The 15,849-nt window shown below is 47.7% G+C and overlaps 1 protein-coding gene across 1 annotated transcript; it reads right to left on the reverse strand.

Moving 5' to 3' along the window:
• Nucleotides 1–492: 492 nt before the first annotated feature.
• On the reverse strand, nt 493–3,578 carry Zcchc3 (zinc finger CCHC-type containing 3). The gene has a single exon (XM_005086083.4). The coding sequence runs from the start codon at nt 3,287–3,289 to the stop codon at nt 2,105–2,107; it is 1,185 nt and encodes a 394-aa protein (XP_005086140.2). The 5' UTR covers nt 3,290–3,578; the 3' UTR covers nt 493–2,104.
• Between the last annotated feature and the right edge of the window lie 12,271 nt (nt 3,579–15,849).

Here is a 15,849-nt window from a genome sequence, read left to right on the forward strand (position 1 = left end):
CACACACACACACACACACACACACACACACACACACCCTGTAATCTCAGTGCACTTGGGAAATCTAGTAGTCAGGACTGAGTTCCAGGGCAGCTATAACATTGCCTTTAGAAAACAAAACTCGACTAAGTCCTTAACCCCAGCATGCAGGAGGCATAGGTAGGTAGATCTCTGAGTTCAAGGCCAGCCTGGTCTACATAGCAGGTCCCAGGACACCAGGGCTACACAGAGAAACCCTGTCTCAAAAAAACAAGCAAACAAAATCACCAAAAAAAAAAAAAAAAAAAAAAAGGCAAAACCCAAAACCCGGAACTCCACAAGCCTGAAAAGCTCACACAAAATAGTTTTAGCAGTAAGCTGAGCAGAGCAGAGCAATGCACTGGTTACTTAGGTAGCGGCAGAAGACCTGGACACTGTGGCCTGCAGGGAAAAGTAATACCTAACGGAGGGTCTGCAACTTCATCTAACACGTCAGAAAAAATACACTGCTAGTAATACGAAAGATAAATATTTATTCAGAACAAATCTGAACAATTGGTTTTACATTCTAAGCCACAAGGAAATAGCAAAACAGCAAAGACAAAAACTGAAAAAAAGCAGTTTACTGTCTTTCACTTGAACTTGGTAACACTTAGTTGACCCAGACCCTCTGTTTTGGCCTGTTTCCCCAAGAACGCTTTTGAGTTTACAGCTCACTCATGATTCTGGGTTAAAATCACCGTTCTCCTGAGGGTCAGAGGTTGAAGGTTTCGGATGAGCTCTCTAGGGTTCCTAGTAGCTGAGGCAGAGGTGCAAATGTAAACGTATGGCAGTTTCTTAGCTGAGGGGAACCATTTCACTGAGTACTGTGACGGTGGGAGGGGAGGTCCTGGAACATTTAAGGTGTCTACTCCAAGGACTGATGCATGAAGCCTCGAGTGTGTTCGATGGTCCTTCCCCAGCGCCCTAGTACTATCAAGTGGCAAGACAAGCTTTCTCTTTCTGCTTTCAGGGGATGGTTTTTCAGCTTCATGCTGGGATCGTCACCACAGAGGGAGCAGACGGACTTGGCTCACCGGTGTCGAGGAGATGGTTGTGAAGCGTGAGAGGTAGTGGGGTGAGCACCGGGCTGGGGGTCAGGGGACTCCACTATGGACTATCTGAGGCACCACACAGCTGTGTACTTTGACCCAGTCATTTAACTTCTCTGGGTTCATTTCATCTGCTGGAAAACCAAGGGATTAGGTTAAAACACCCTTCAGGGAGGCAGAGGTGAGACGGTTACTTAAGTTTGAAGCCAGCCTGGTCGGTCTACCAATGCAGCCAGTTCTAAGTCAGTCAGGGCCACATAAGGAGACCCCGTCTCAAACCAAAACACAAAACAGAAGCAACCTCCCCCAAAGAAAATCCACCAAAAACCACCTCGTGGGTCTTTTCCAGCAGGACTGCCTAGGTTCCAAGCTCCTATAGAAGGGTCTCTGAGTCACCATAAGGAGCTGTCACAAAGCAGATACAGCTTTATGCTAGGAGGTGGCCAAGGGCCACCATTCAGAGCTTATTCAGATCACACACTTCCAGCAACAGTTTGTACAAGTTCTCATATCACATAGAAGCAGCAAATGAAAAAGAGTCCAGCGGAGAGCTGCAGAACGTAGGCACTCTTGACATAAACCAGTTAACGTTTGCGATTCAATAAACACTTGGTGGAATGCGTATCCCGCGTTGGGCCCTGAACCCGCGGCTGACGCATGAAGATGAGCAAGGCAGCCCAAAGGGCAAGAATCTTCTACGGAGACAACGTGTGAGGAGGGAGGTAGTAAACAGTACAAAGGGGACGACGGGACGTCGACCGAAGTACCAAAACAAATCCGAGATGTGAGGAAAAGGGGGACAGGCGACCTATCTGTACGCTACAGTTCCGAATAGTCCTTCCTGGTAAAACTCACCATTTCAAATAGGCCGGAAAGGAGCGCACGAGGTTTTAAAAAGGCATAAAAGAGAGTCTGTTAGGTCTTACAAATATCTCCTTCCAAAACGATAAAAAATGATCTTTAAAAAGAAAATTTTGGCACTTATGAAGGGTAAGGGGCTGTGTGTTCACCCACCCCAGCAGGCGCACGCTCGTTCAGTGCCCAGCCACGCCGGTGAGCTGGGCTGCCACGGAGTTGTGAACCGCTTTGGGACACTGGGCAAAGGCGTGCCCTCTCTTGCCACAGAGGTTGCATACGATGACCTTCCGGCAGTAAGGGCTCAGGTGCCCCTCCTCCCCGCACCTGAAACACCTGTCCTGCGTGCAGGTGCCGCTCATGTGGGTCCGGGAACCACATTTAAAGCACGTCTTGGGCTGCCCCTTGTACCAACTGTAGCCCCTCTCCGCTCCCAAGAAGAAGGCCCCGGGCAGGTGCCTCACTCCGCCCTCCCCCTGGCGCAGCTCGATCTCGCACTTGTACTCCCCGGTCCAGATCCCAAACCTGTCGGTCACTTTCACGGGCACGGCCAGCACGTCGCAGTGGCGCTTGAGCCAGGTCACGATGTCCTCCACGTCCACGGTCTCGTTCCGGAAGAGGATGAAGAGGGTCTTCAAGCTGGACTTGCTCCGCCCCAACACCACAAAGTTCTCCCAGCAGTCCTCCAGCTCTCGCTTTTCCTCGTACACGCGAAGAAACAGGGCTAGCTTGTCCGCGGATCGGAAGCTCACGTCGAACTCGCGGCTGCCGGGGATCTGGATGACCGCGTAGATGTCGTTAGGGTCCATGCCGATGGAGCGCAGGATGAGCGCGCCCACCACGAAATCCCGGGTCGGACAGGCACTCTCGTCTCCCTGGAAACAGATGCGCACGAGGAAGCGGCCCTTGCCCGGGCCGGCGGCCGCAGGCTCGTCCTGTAGCGTGGCGTCTTCGGTCGCGCCCGGCCTGGCGGGGGTCGCCATGGCCGCCGCCACCTCGGCCTTCTTCCTTCGACTCGCGTCTCCCGCGCCCTTCTTCCTGTAAGCGTCTGCCGCCTCGCCAGCAGGGTCTCTACGGCGGCCCTTTGGGTCCCCGCGGCCGGCGGGTGGGAAGTCGCCGGGGTTTGGTGCGGCCAGGCCCGCGGGGCTGCCGAGCCCGCCACTCGCACCGCTGCCTGCTTCGTCGCGCCGGCGCGGCTCGCGGAAGTCGCCCTTCTTCTCCGCCAGGTTCTTAACTACCTGCGCCCAGCCCATCTTCTCGCGGACGCCCTCGGCTTCCTCGGCGCGGGCCGCGGGCCGCGCGGGGAGCGGGAGCTGCAGCGGGCCCCGCTGTAGGTCCTCCTCTGCTCCGCCGCCGGTGGCCATGTTACCTCTTTCCCAGCATCCTCCACTCGCTCCCGCGGCCCGAGATGCCCATGGCGCGCGCCTGCTCGGGATAAGGGCTGCGGGCTGCGGGCTGCGTGGGCGACTCCCCGCCCCGCTCTGAAATCCGACGCTTCAGGCTTCCTGTGGGTCTTGTGTGCCCGAATCTCGTGCTGGCCGGAGACAGCCCTGGCCCCCGCCAGCCTCCTCCCTGCGGAGGACCGAGCCCGCCCTTACCCTGGAGCCTGTGCCCGCGGCCTCGCTCTCGAGGTTTTGGCATTTCGCAAGCAGGCCTCAATTGCATTCCAGGAGCACGTCCAAGGACCGGGCAGAGTTCACCATGGTCTCGCTCATCTTTTGAATAATGCTTTTAGGTTTAAAGCAAAAGGAATGGCGGCTCCCAGAACACGCCACAATACATTAATTTTCCCGCCAATTTTAGGTTACGAATACTTTCAAATATACGGAGAAGTTGAAATTTTTTAGTGAACACTTTACCATTCATTTTTTGATATTTTGAAAGGCTGGAGAGAGGGCTCAGCGCCAGGTGGCTTACAACTGACTGTAACTGCTGCTTCTACAGAGGAATTTGTGCACAAACACACATATAAACACATCGTTAAAAAATAAAAATACGTAGGAATGGTGGCACCCATCTTTAATTCCAGCACTTAAAAGGTAGAGTCGGGCAAATCTCTGAGGTCCCTAGAACTACATAATACTACTTTCTAAAAAAAAACAAAACACTTAATTACTTAATTTCTACAACATCTGCATCCATTCGCTGGTGTTTATACTGGTTCATTTACAAGTACTGTACATTACTCGTATGGCCTAGGCACAATGGTGCATATTTGTATTGGGAAGTAGAGGCAAATTCAGCTAGATCTACTTAGCGTGAGCTAGGCCAGACTAGCAAGGGAAACACAGCAAGACCTTGTCACAAAACAGTACGGGGGATAAAATGGCTTGGTAGGTGGGTAAGGGCCGTTGCTGCCACACCTCCCTTGAGTTCCATCCCTGGGACCTATATGATGGAAAAAACCATTGACTATTCCTGAAGGTACCTCACCTCCACCGTGGTTTTATGACAAGCACATACAAAGACACACTAAGAATGGAAAGGAAACAAAACAGGTCGGTGGGATTCTTAGCAGCATAAGCCTGGAGATCTGACTTGGATCCTTGGCACCTACGTGAAGGGAAAGAAATAGCCACAAAATTGTCTCCTGACTTGGTAAGCAATGCCAGTCCACACACAATAATAAAAAACTAGAAAACACACAAAGCCTGCTCATGCGGACAATAAACATTAAAAGTTTTTAAGTGCCCGATGTGTAATAGGCACACTCCAGGCTTTATCACATAGAAGCACCCTTTATAAAACCAATGCTGTAATTATACTAATTTTTAGACAAGGAAGCAGGAGTTCAGATCGCTTGGCACAGTCAATAGGTAGCCTCGTGTGTAGTTTATTTTCTTTAAATTTTTGTTTGTTTTTTCGAGACAAGGTTTCTCTGTGTAGCCCTGGCCATCTTGGAACTTACTTTGTAGACCAGGTTAGCTTTGAACTCAGATCAGTTTGCCTCTGCTTCCTGAGTGCTGGGATGCTTTGACACTAACTGTCTGGCTAAAATTTTTAAAAAACTATTTTGTGTGTATGTATGTGTGCTACACGTATGCAAGTGGTCTCAGAGGCTAGCAGAGGGCATCAGATTCCCCTGGAACTGTAGTTATATAGATGGTTGTGAGCCACCATGTGGGTGCTGGGAATCAAATCCAGGTCTCTGGAAGAGCAGCCAGCCAGTACGCTTAACCACTGAGCCAGCTCTCCAGTTCCAGGACTGTATTACAGGAAGCAAGGATTTTTATGGCTCAAGATAGTCCATTATAGTGGGGAAGTCAAAGCTGCAGGACCTTGGAGCAGTTTATCACTTTGTATCCACCAACAGACAGAAGACAGGGTGCAAACTTGCTCAGCCCACTTTCTCCTTTATAACTTCAGGACCCAGCCAGGGAATGGCGCTACTCACAGTGGGTGGGCCTTCCTCAATTACCTAATCAACGTAACTCCCTACGGACACGCCCCAAGGCCAGGCCAGGTTATTCTAGAGCTTATTAAATTGACAATTGAGAATAACCACTACCTATAGAAAAACTGGGAATTGGGGTAGCGCATGCCTTTAATCCCAACCCTCAGGAGGCAGAGGCAGTCTGGTCTACAGATTGAGTTCAAGGACAGTCAGGGCTACACAGAGAAATCTCTCAAAATAACAAAAAGACTAAAAATTAAGAAAAGCTGGAATCACCCAGCTTGTACTTGCTCAGATGGAAGGTACCTGCTGCTAAGTGGGAAACTCAGTGTGTTTACTATGCAGAACCAGGGGGAGGAGTTGGCTAGTCTCAGAGGGGATCTCTGTTGGGGGTGGCTTCAGGTTGTAAGTATCCTGCAGGACCGAGGCCAGCACGAGGGTTTGCCAGTCCCCAAGCATTATCCAGAGAAAACTTTGCTGTCTTGGGTCTGAGGCTTGGGGACCTTGACATGACTCTGCTCATATCAACATATTCACTTGGGACTTCCTCTGCTCCCCACAACACAGAAATATTCTGTAGTCTTTTTGCTCTTTCATTTATGTGATACGGGGTTGAAACTAGGGCCTATGCATACTAGGGCAGTGCTCTACTAGTTAGCAACCCCCCCTCGCGCCTTGGTTTTAAAATGTATTAATTACTTTGGGGCTTTTTCTGATACAGAATCCATGTAAACCAGGGTGGCCTCAAATTCACTATATAGTTAAGGATGATTTGAACTCCTAATCCTTCATCTGCTTTTCATGTCCTGGAATTATGGGCATATTAACTATGCCTGACTATTTATTTTGACAGCTTTGGCTGTCTTGGAACTTGATCTGTAGTGTGGGCTTGCTTCTTACAGAAATCCACTTGCCTCTGTCTCCTGAGTGCTGGGATATTTTTATTTTATTTTATTTTATCTGAGGCTGGCTTGAAACTCCATTCTCTTGCCTCAGCTTTCTTTTTTAAAGTTTTTTAAAATTTACATAAGTGTTCTGTCTCTGTGTGTATATGTGTACCATGTGCGTGCCTAGTACTTGAAGAGGTCAGAAAAGGGTTCTCTCCAAGAGGCATGGAGCCATCTCTCTAGTTCCCTGCTTCTGGCCTCAGCTTTCTTTTCTTATTTACTTAGAGACAGAGTCTTATGTAGTCAGTGGCCCAGATCTGTAGATGAAGATGATCTTGAATTCCTTGATCCTCCCGCCTCTATCTACAGAGTGCTGGGTTACAGGTGAGTGCCACTCTGCCAGCATTTAAAATTTTTAGAGGGTGGAAAATTTTGGAGCGTTGCCTTAGTGTTCTATGGTAACATCTTTCTATTGAAGTTTTGGAGATTTTTAAAAGTCATTTGCTCTTTCTCAGTTGCTTTTACATGGTAATGTTCTTTCTTTTTTTTTTAAGATTTATTTATTATATATACAGTGTTCTGTCTGCATGTATTCCTGAAGGTCAGAAGAGGGCACCAGATCTCATTACAGATGGTTGGGTGACATCATGTGGTTGCTGGGAATTGAACTCAGGCCATCTGGATGAGCAGCCAGTGTTCTCAACCTCTGAGCCGTCTCTCCGGCCCCATGATAATGTTCTTATGATAGCTATTCTTGGCTGTAAGCTTGATTCATCTAAAATTCAAAAATTGAGGGCACACCAGTGAGAGAGTTTTTGCTTAATTTGTAGTAGGAAGATCCCTCCTTTACTTTGGGCCACTCTTCTCCCGGCAGCCTATATAGGGACATGGAAGAAGGAAGCTTTTCTCTTTGCCTGCTTGCTCTTGCCTTGCTAACACATCCAGTTCTTCACGGGCGTTGGTACCTACCTCTTTGGGATTTGCATGTCAACTGAAGACCAGCTGAGGCATCCAGTCCTGTGGACTCAGCAACTTCTTCATTCCTGGATTTTTCGTTCATTGTGGGAACACCAGACCTTGAGCAGAGACCCACTTCCCCTTCTGCCTGGGAGTAGGCAGCTGTAAGACAATGTTTAGTAAAAACATGTTTACTAAAAACGATACAATAAGTTCCTGGGAAAGGCCTTCCCACGGAAGCCGCCCTGACTTCGACCTTGTCCAAAGACTAACCGCACCATCAAAACCCACACACATCCACCTCTGGTGTCAGAGCACAACCAGCCAGGGTAGAGGAGAGAGCAGAAGCTTCTCTGGTGGGAGCTTTTCTTAGAAGGTTTTCTTGAACCTTTTTGGGGCCTGCTTAAAGTTTTCTTTACATCGTTGAACAAGTCTCTGTGTTGTCAATCCCCGACACCCTCTGCACGTTCTCGGACACAGGCCGTGCAGCAGACGTGACAATTGGAGGTCCCACTGAGATCGTGAAAGGGAGGTAAGTGGACGGGGTTAAGAAACTATGGGGAATAGTTCCGGGAAGCTAGAATCATTGCAGTATCAACTAAAAAAGTTACTTAAAGAACATGGGACTGCAGTCAAGTCTAAAACCCTAGAAGGCTTTCTAAAATCCATCGAACGAGCCAGTCCATGGTTCATTACTGGGGGAAGCTTAAATATTCCAGATTGGGAGGAGGTTCGCCGTGATCTTCATAGACTTTTACGAAAAGAGGGATCTGAGTCCTTGCCCCCTATGACATTCTCCTTATGGAGATTAGTGAGGGGAGCACTTTTGACAGATAAGGTTCGTCACCGCCAGGTAGTTCAGGACACAAAAGAGGCTTTTTTTAGAGTTACAAGAGACTGAGACTCAAGCCTCCTTGAGTTCAGGGGCAGAGAGTGATGATGAAGAGACCGTGACTGAAACTAGAGGCTCCATTGTTAGTGAGGATGAGGAGGAGTCTCTTAGTAACAACAAAAAAAACAGGTAGAGATCTCCGGGCACGACCCAAACAGAAGAACTCCGGTCAGAATCAGTTATATCCTTCTCTATCAGACCTAGAAAATGGAAGTAGCTCAGACTCAGACTCATCACAGTCTGAAAAGGAACGGTTACTTGCTGAGATCGCGGCCCTTAAAAAAGAACTAAAAAAGATTCGAATTAAGGAAAGACAGGACAGGGAGAGAAACCCTTCCCCATACTCTGAAAAAAGGGACTCCTCCTATGAGATAACCCAGTCCTTCTTGGACCTGGAGGGAAGACCCAGAGGAGGGGTCCAATGCTGCCCGGTGGTGGCCCCAGTAATGGAAGTTCCAGATCCGAACAATTCTGGACAGGTCATTCGGCGTCATAACCCTTTAAATTTTAAGGATATAAAACAACTTAAAGAGGCAACTTTAAATTATGGAGCACAGGCTCCCTTTACACTTTCCTTAATGGAATCTTTTGCATCTCTTAATTTGACACCTGGCGATTGGCAGCAGCTTTGCAGAGCAGCTCTGTCGGGGGGGAGATTATTTGATTTGGAGAGGTGAGTTTCAGGAAAGATACAGCCAGACAGCCCAGAGAAATACACAGGCCGGACAGCCCCAGAGAAATGTGGAGATGCTTACCGGGAGTGGTCAATACGCCACCATTCAGCAACAAATGCAATATGACATCGCAGTCTATGCCCAAGTGGCAACAGCGGCCCAAGGGGCTTGGAAAGCATTGCCTTCCAAGGGAGGAGGGGATCATCTGTCCAAAGTCCTTCAAGGACCTTCTGAACCTTTTCAAGACTTCGTAGACCGTCTCAGTCAGGTAGCAGAAAGAATATTTGGGGGCATTGGGCCTGCGATGCCAGTCATCAAGCAGATGGCATTTGAAAACGCAAATAAGTATTGTAAGGAAGCCCTTCGCCCCTATCGCAATAAAAGTCTAAATGACTATATCCGGATCTGTAGGGACATTGATGGGAACTTCATCCAGGGCCAAGTGTTAGCTGCTGCTATTCGGCCCCAAGTGGGGAAAGAAAGACCTACTCTGGGAGGGAGAAAAACATGTTTCAGCTGTGGTAGGGAGGGACACTTCCATAGAGAGTGCCCTCAAAATACTACTACGGGTCTCAAGAGACCTGGTTTATGCCCCCGTTGTCGAAGGGGATATCATTGGGCCAATAACTGCTACTCTAAAACTGACAGGGAGGGAAATTTCCTTTCGGCTAATAATAATCAGGGAAACGGGAGGAGGGCCCCACCCCAGGGCCCCAAAACCAATGTGTACGGGGCAATGACCCCTGCTCTGGGCAGTGGCAGGACTCATTTTCTCCCCCAGAGCAACCCTTTCATATCTCAGACCTCCTTAGAGCCACCTCAGGGAGTGCAGGATTGGACCTCGCTCCCTCTGCCCAGGCAATCCTAACACCGGAAATGGGGATCCAGGCCCTCCCTACTGGGGTGCATGGGCCATTGCCCCCAGGCACAGTCGGACTACTCTTGGGACGGTCCAGTACTATTCTTCGAGGCATCCAGGTACACTCCGGTGTTATAGACCAGGATAGTGAGGGGGAGATTAAAATAATGACATCAGTGGGCAGTGGGGTTGTTGCCATCCCTGCAGGAGAACGGATTGCTCAGATACTCCTCCTCCCTACAGCTCCTTGTGAGGCTAGAAAAATTAAAGAGAAAAGGGGCAACCAAGGTTTTGGAAGTACCGGCCCGGCAGCATTTTGGGTAGCCACTATGGAGAACCGCCCCCAGCTTACATTAAAGATAGAAGGCAAGTCCTTTAGGGGCGTCTTAGATTCTGGGGCAGATTTTTCTGTCCTCTCAGATAAATTCTGGCCCCCCCGCCTGGCTGAAAGAGGAAGGGACAGTGACCCTCCAGGGAATAGGACAGGCTGTGCCCCAAAAAAGCCTCAGAATCCTAAAGTGGCAAGACTCTGAGGGCCACACAGGGCTTTTCCAGCCATATGTTTTGCCTGGCCTCCCTATTAACCTCTGGGGACGGGACCTCATGCAAGAAATGGGAGTGGTCCTCACCACCCAGGCACCCAAGTCCAAAAGCAGGGGCCCCCAGATGACACAAGGGAGGGACTGGAGCCCGGGGAGAGAACTAGGTAAACTAGAACAGGGAGAGGTTTGCCCTGTGGCATCCCTCCCTTTGGAGACCAGGGCCCCAGGGGATAGGAAGGGTTTTGGCCAGTTTTGATGAGGGTCACTGTTGCGCCGCCAGCCCCCATACCCATCACATGGCTATCAGATGATCCGGTATGGGTGGAACAGTGGCCCTTACCAGCGGAGAAACTAAGGGCGGCTCACCAGCTAGTTCAAGAACAATTGGAGGCAGGTCATTTGGTTCCTTCCACGTCCCCTTGGAATACCCCTATATTTGTAATAAAAAAAAATCTTCAGGGAAATGGAGGTTACTACAAGACTTGAGGGCCGTGAATGCGACCATGCAGCCCATGGGGGCTCTGCAGCCTGGCTTGCCCGTGCCTGTGGCCATTCCTAAAGACTGGCATTTGATTGTCATTGACTTGAAGGATTGCTTCTTTTCTATTCCCTTGCATTCTCAAGATAGTCCTCGGTTTGCATTTAGCCTTCCTGCGATTAACTTTAGGGAGCCTGCCCTTCGCTTCCAATGGGTGGTGCTCCCCCAAGGGATGGCTAATAGTCCAACTATATGCCAGATTTATGTAGCTGCCTGTTTAGATCCCCTCAGACGTAAGTTCCCTGATCTTTACATTATCCACTACATGGATGATATTCTTTTGGCTGCGGCCGAAGAAAGACAATGTTACATAGCCTTTGCAGAGCTACAGGAGCTTCTGGAGGCCCGAGGATTTATTTTGGCTCCTGAAAAGATCCAAAAGAGACCCCTTATACTTATTTGGGTCATCAAATTCAACAAACTGGCCTCCGGCCACAAAGACTCCAGATGGATTGTTCAAATTTAAAAACACTTCATGATTGGCAGAGATTTTTGGGAGAGGTGCAGTGGTTTCGCCCTTCTCTTTCTATTAAAACAGGGGCTCTTAAAGCGCTTTATGATATTCTTCCTGGGGACCCTGCTCCAACTTCCCCTAGACAGATTACCCCAGAGGCCAGGGAAGCCCTACAATTGTTGTTAAGAAGTATAGAGCAAGCCCACCTTTGGCGTATAGATTATGGGCAGCCCCTTGTTCTGGTTGTACTTTCATCTAGCTTTTCGCCCACTGCCGTGTTTTGGCAGACTGGTCCTATTTATTGGATACATTTGTCAGCCTCCCCTAAGAAGGTAGTGACCCCTTACTATGATCTCATTTTACAATTGTTGTGGAAGGCACACAAGTTTAGCATTCAAACCTTTGGAAAGAGTCCTGATAAAATTATCCTTCCTTATGGTAAGGAGGAGGTGGAACATCTACAGATCTTCCATGATGGGTGGACCCTGTTTATTACATCTACAGGCGCCCAGTTTGATAACCATTATCCTAATAGCCCCTTGATGTCTTTTTTTTAAACAACACCCTGTGATCTTTCCCAAGATTTTAAAGGAGAACCCTCTAGTTGGAGCTCGCTCAGTCTTTACAGACAGCTCCTCCAAGGGTTTCGCGGTAGTGGTTTCTTCTCAGGTACGGAAGAGGGTACCCATAGGGCAGATGTCAGCACAAGCCGCCGAGTTGTTTGCTTGCTTGATGGCTTTCCAAATGTTTGAGGGAGAGCCCTTTAATTTATATACTGATAGTGTTTATGTTGCCAACATTGTTAGACCTTTAGAAACTTCTCCATATGTTCTTCCAACCTCCCAGGTTCGTTCCTTATTAGTTCAGCTCCAACATCTTATTTGGCAGCGCATCCACCCTGCTTATGTGGGATTTATTCGTGCACATACTAACCTTCCAGGACCCCTTGCCCAGGGCAATCAAATTGCTGACTCCTTGACCCGCCCTAGGGTCTTATTTACTCAGGAGCAGCTGGCCCACCAGCTCCATGAGAGGTATCATCTAAATGCCCGCTCCATTAAATTTCACACTGGGTGCCCCTTATCCATAGCTACACAGATTACCTCTCAGTGCCCTGATTGTGCCCCTTATCATAATTCTCCCAATGAGGGGGTAAATCCCCGGGGCCTCAGGGCCAACCATCTCTGGCAAATGGATGTCACTCACCTGCCGCAGGCAGGGAAATTAAAATACATGCATGTCTAGGTGGATACATATTCTAAACTGATTTTTGCCTCTCTCCACTCAGGAGAGAAGATTAAAGATGTTATTTCTCATTGCCTGCAGGCCTTTGCCTACATGGGTGTTCCAGATGCCCTAAAAACGGACAATGGCCCTGCCTATGCCAGCAATCGCTTTGCTGCCTTTTGCAGGGAACATCACATTGTCCATTCTTTTGGTATTCCTCATAACCCCACGGGACAGGCTATTGTGGAGCGCACCCATGCCACTCTCAAACAGTATTTTAAGAAAATAAAAAAGGGGGAGTATGTTACCTCCCCCAATATTCAGTTATCCACCATACTTTACATTTAAAATTTTTTGACCATAGACCGTAATAATTTGTCTGCTATGGAGAGACATTGGAACAAACCCTCCCAGTCCTTGGGATGGGTCAGATGGAAGGATTTGATCACAGGAAAATGGCAGCCACCCACTCCCCTACTAGCTAGGGTCCGAGGGGCTGTTTGTGTTTTCCCTCCAGGAAGTGAGAAGCCCATTTGGGTCCCCGAACGGTGCATCAGGCATGTCGACCCCAATACTACTCCGGATACTAGTAATGCTCACCATGATAAAGATAATCCAACCATTGCTGAACACTCAGGTAAGGGAAATATGGGCGTTGGTGAGGATTCCCCCCCATGTTAATGCCAGTTAGTCATTCCAGCTCCCTGTTCATCAAATTTTATAACACCAATAATACATTGGGAGCAGCTGCTGCCAATGAGATTAAAAAGTCAGAAACTAGACATTCTGAGTTTCCCCCTCCTAAGCCTGATACCAGGGTGAGGAAGTAGGGGAATCCAAGCGATTCCCAGCGGCATACGCCTTTAATCCCAACACACCTTTATGCAAGTTCCAGGACAGCCTCCAAACAATACAGAGAAACCCTGACTCAAAAAAAAAATTGGTAACAGTAAAGAGGTACTGGTACTAAGTAAAGAAAAAGAAAAAGACAAAGGTATATGGAATAGAAAATTTTGTTTACATTTAAGTTCTATTTTGTGAGTCATCTCTAAAAACTTTTGGCCAAAAACCTGGCCTCTCCACCTTGCATCTACAGAGTTACAAGGAGTAGGTACGGCTGTACCCCATGACTGTAGCTCAAATGGAGGAATGATAAAGAACATACAGGACTTTTTAACCCTTTTAGTTCAAGGATTGGCTGGAGTTGTTCTTTTACATAGATTTCAATTAAGGAAGCTTCATTGCAACAGACTAATCATGACCTAGGGAAAAAGGATGACTGAAAGATGCATATATGTTCTGAATGTATGGTGTGGCCACACCGGTATGTATGAAATGTGATTGTGAATGCGTGAGTGTGAACTGCTTATATGATTAAAAGGATACTTAAATCCCTTCAAAAATAGTTCAGAAGCTACCTAGATTGCTTTATATATAGCCAAAAGGAACATCCAGCCAGTCTGTTAATGTTTTAACAGAAAAATTTAAGATGCAAATGAGGCCTTGTCAGCTAGTGAGAGCTCTACAGGTTAGATTGGGAAAGACTGCTCACATACTTCAATAATTTTCAAAAGTTATTTGGACACAGTATAGTTTACAATCTTTGAGTGATTTTCAGAAGTTTTTGGGAAATATTTAATGGATATGTCCTTTTTAATGGGCATCTACAAATAATCTAAGTAGTAATCCCAATTTACCTAGATAGTCAACCAAGGAGGGTAGACAAATCCTTCTACTGTTATGGTCCAGCTTCAACAGTTCAAAAAAAATTTTTTAGAAAATATAAAAGGGGGAATAATGGCCCCAGTCCCCACATGACTCATCAAATAATACACTCCTCATTTAAAAATTTTATAATGTGAATGCCAGTGAGCTTCAGACAGATTCTGGCATGATGGAATTTGAGCAACCATTGCTCAGGTCAAATGGAGACATCCATGCACTAGACAGTGGAGAAGACCCTAATTTGGGGTCGAGGGCATGTTTGTGTTTTCTTGCAGGAAAAGAATAAAGCTTCGGCAACTGTCAGACCATTTAGTGAGATGCATGGAGCAGAGAAAAACTGGACCTGAGACCATGGGAGCCTACCTAAGCCAGTTTGAGTGAGATCTCCTAAATCAGTGTTCCTGACCCTTGATGTCATCGAATCTAGAGCCCAAGAAAGAAAGAAAACAGTCGGTTCGAGATTTCCAGTTTCTCAACAGACCTGCTGCATCAACCTTCCGGACCCATGAGTTTTCATCGTGAAGCCAACAAAGAAAAAAGGACCCATTTAAAGCATTTGGACATTGGTATGGGCTATGATGAGTGGCAAAAGCCCCTTTTCAGTATTTGAACAGGACATGGTCACTTGAAATATCAGACTTGATGGTTCCTGTTTCTGGAATCGTGCCTAGGCCAGTGTATTTTTCTGCAAAAATGCAACTTGTCCTAATGCGACAACTATTGTTCATATTTTTCATAATGCTACATGTGTAACATCAATGATTGTGCCCAATGTATCTGTGCAAGTGTACTTTCTAAATGCTTTCCTGAGCAGATCTTGAAACGATTGGAAACTTTATCAAATTGTAAATGTAAATCACGTGCAGGTTACCCTTGTAACAGACGAAGGCTGGTAGAATGTTATGGCTGAGATCTGGTGATGGGTATGGTGATGGAGAGGCACTATGTCAATGGGGGTCCTGGAAATGGTGGCAGTGGCGGTAGGCATTCTGGCTTTATGCTGAGCTCAAACGTGCCTTGTTCCAGAGGCAAGAGATCCGTAACCAAGTATTGCTTAGCTTAGCCCATGGCAATCCCGATAGCCATGAAGGTTGGTTACAGATGATTTAAGGTTGGGGTATCTCCGACGACGGGCAACCTGTGGGGAAGACCCCTCCCACCTAAAACAGGGGTTCAAGGTCCCCCAAAGAGGGGAAAGGGAGGGTGACCCTACTTGACCTAAGCCAGGAGTGCCTTATTTGAAAATTAAAAGGGGTGAATTGTGGGAACACCAGACCTTGAGCAGAGACCCACTTCCCCTTCTGCCTGGGAGTAGGCAGCTGTAAGACAATGTTTAGTAAAAACATGTTTACTAAAAACGATACAATAAGTTCCTGGGAAAGGCCTTCCCACGGAAACCGCCCTGACCTCGACCTTGTCCAAAGACTAACCGCACCTTCAAAAACCCACACACATCCACCTCTGGTGTCAGAGCAGAACCAGCCAGGGTAGAGGAGAGAGCAAAAGCTTCTCTGGTGGAAGCTTTTCTTAGGAGGTTTTCTTGAACCTTTTTGGGGCCTGCTTAAAGTTTTCTTTACATCGTTGAACAAGTCTCTGTGTTGTCAATCCCCGACACCCTCTGCACGTTCTCGGACACAGGCCGCGCAGCAGACGTGACAGTTCATAGTCAGCCATTGTTGCATTGTTGGATTAATTGGACCACAGTCTGTAAATCATTCTGATAAATTCCCATTCTATATATACTATAAGTTCTGCTGCTCTAGAGAGCCCTAATG

Source organism: Mesocricetus auratus, unplaced genomic scaffold, assembly GCF_017639785.1.
Source record: "Mesocricetus auratus isolate SY011 unplaced genomic scaffold, BCM_Maur_2.0 Super-Scaffold_100004, whole genome shotgun sequence".
Lineage (NCBI taxonomy): Eukaryota > Metazoa > Chordata > Mammalia > Rodentia > Cricetidae > Mesocricetus > Mesocricetus auratus.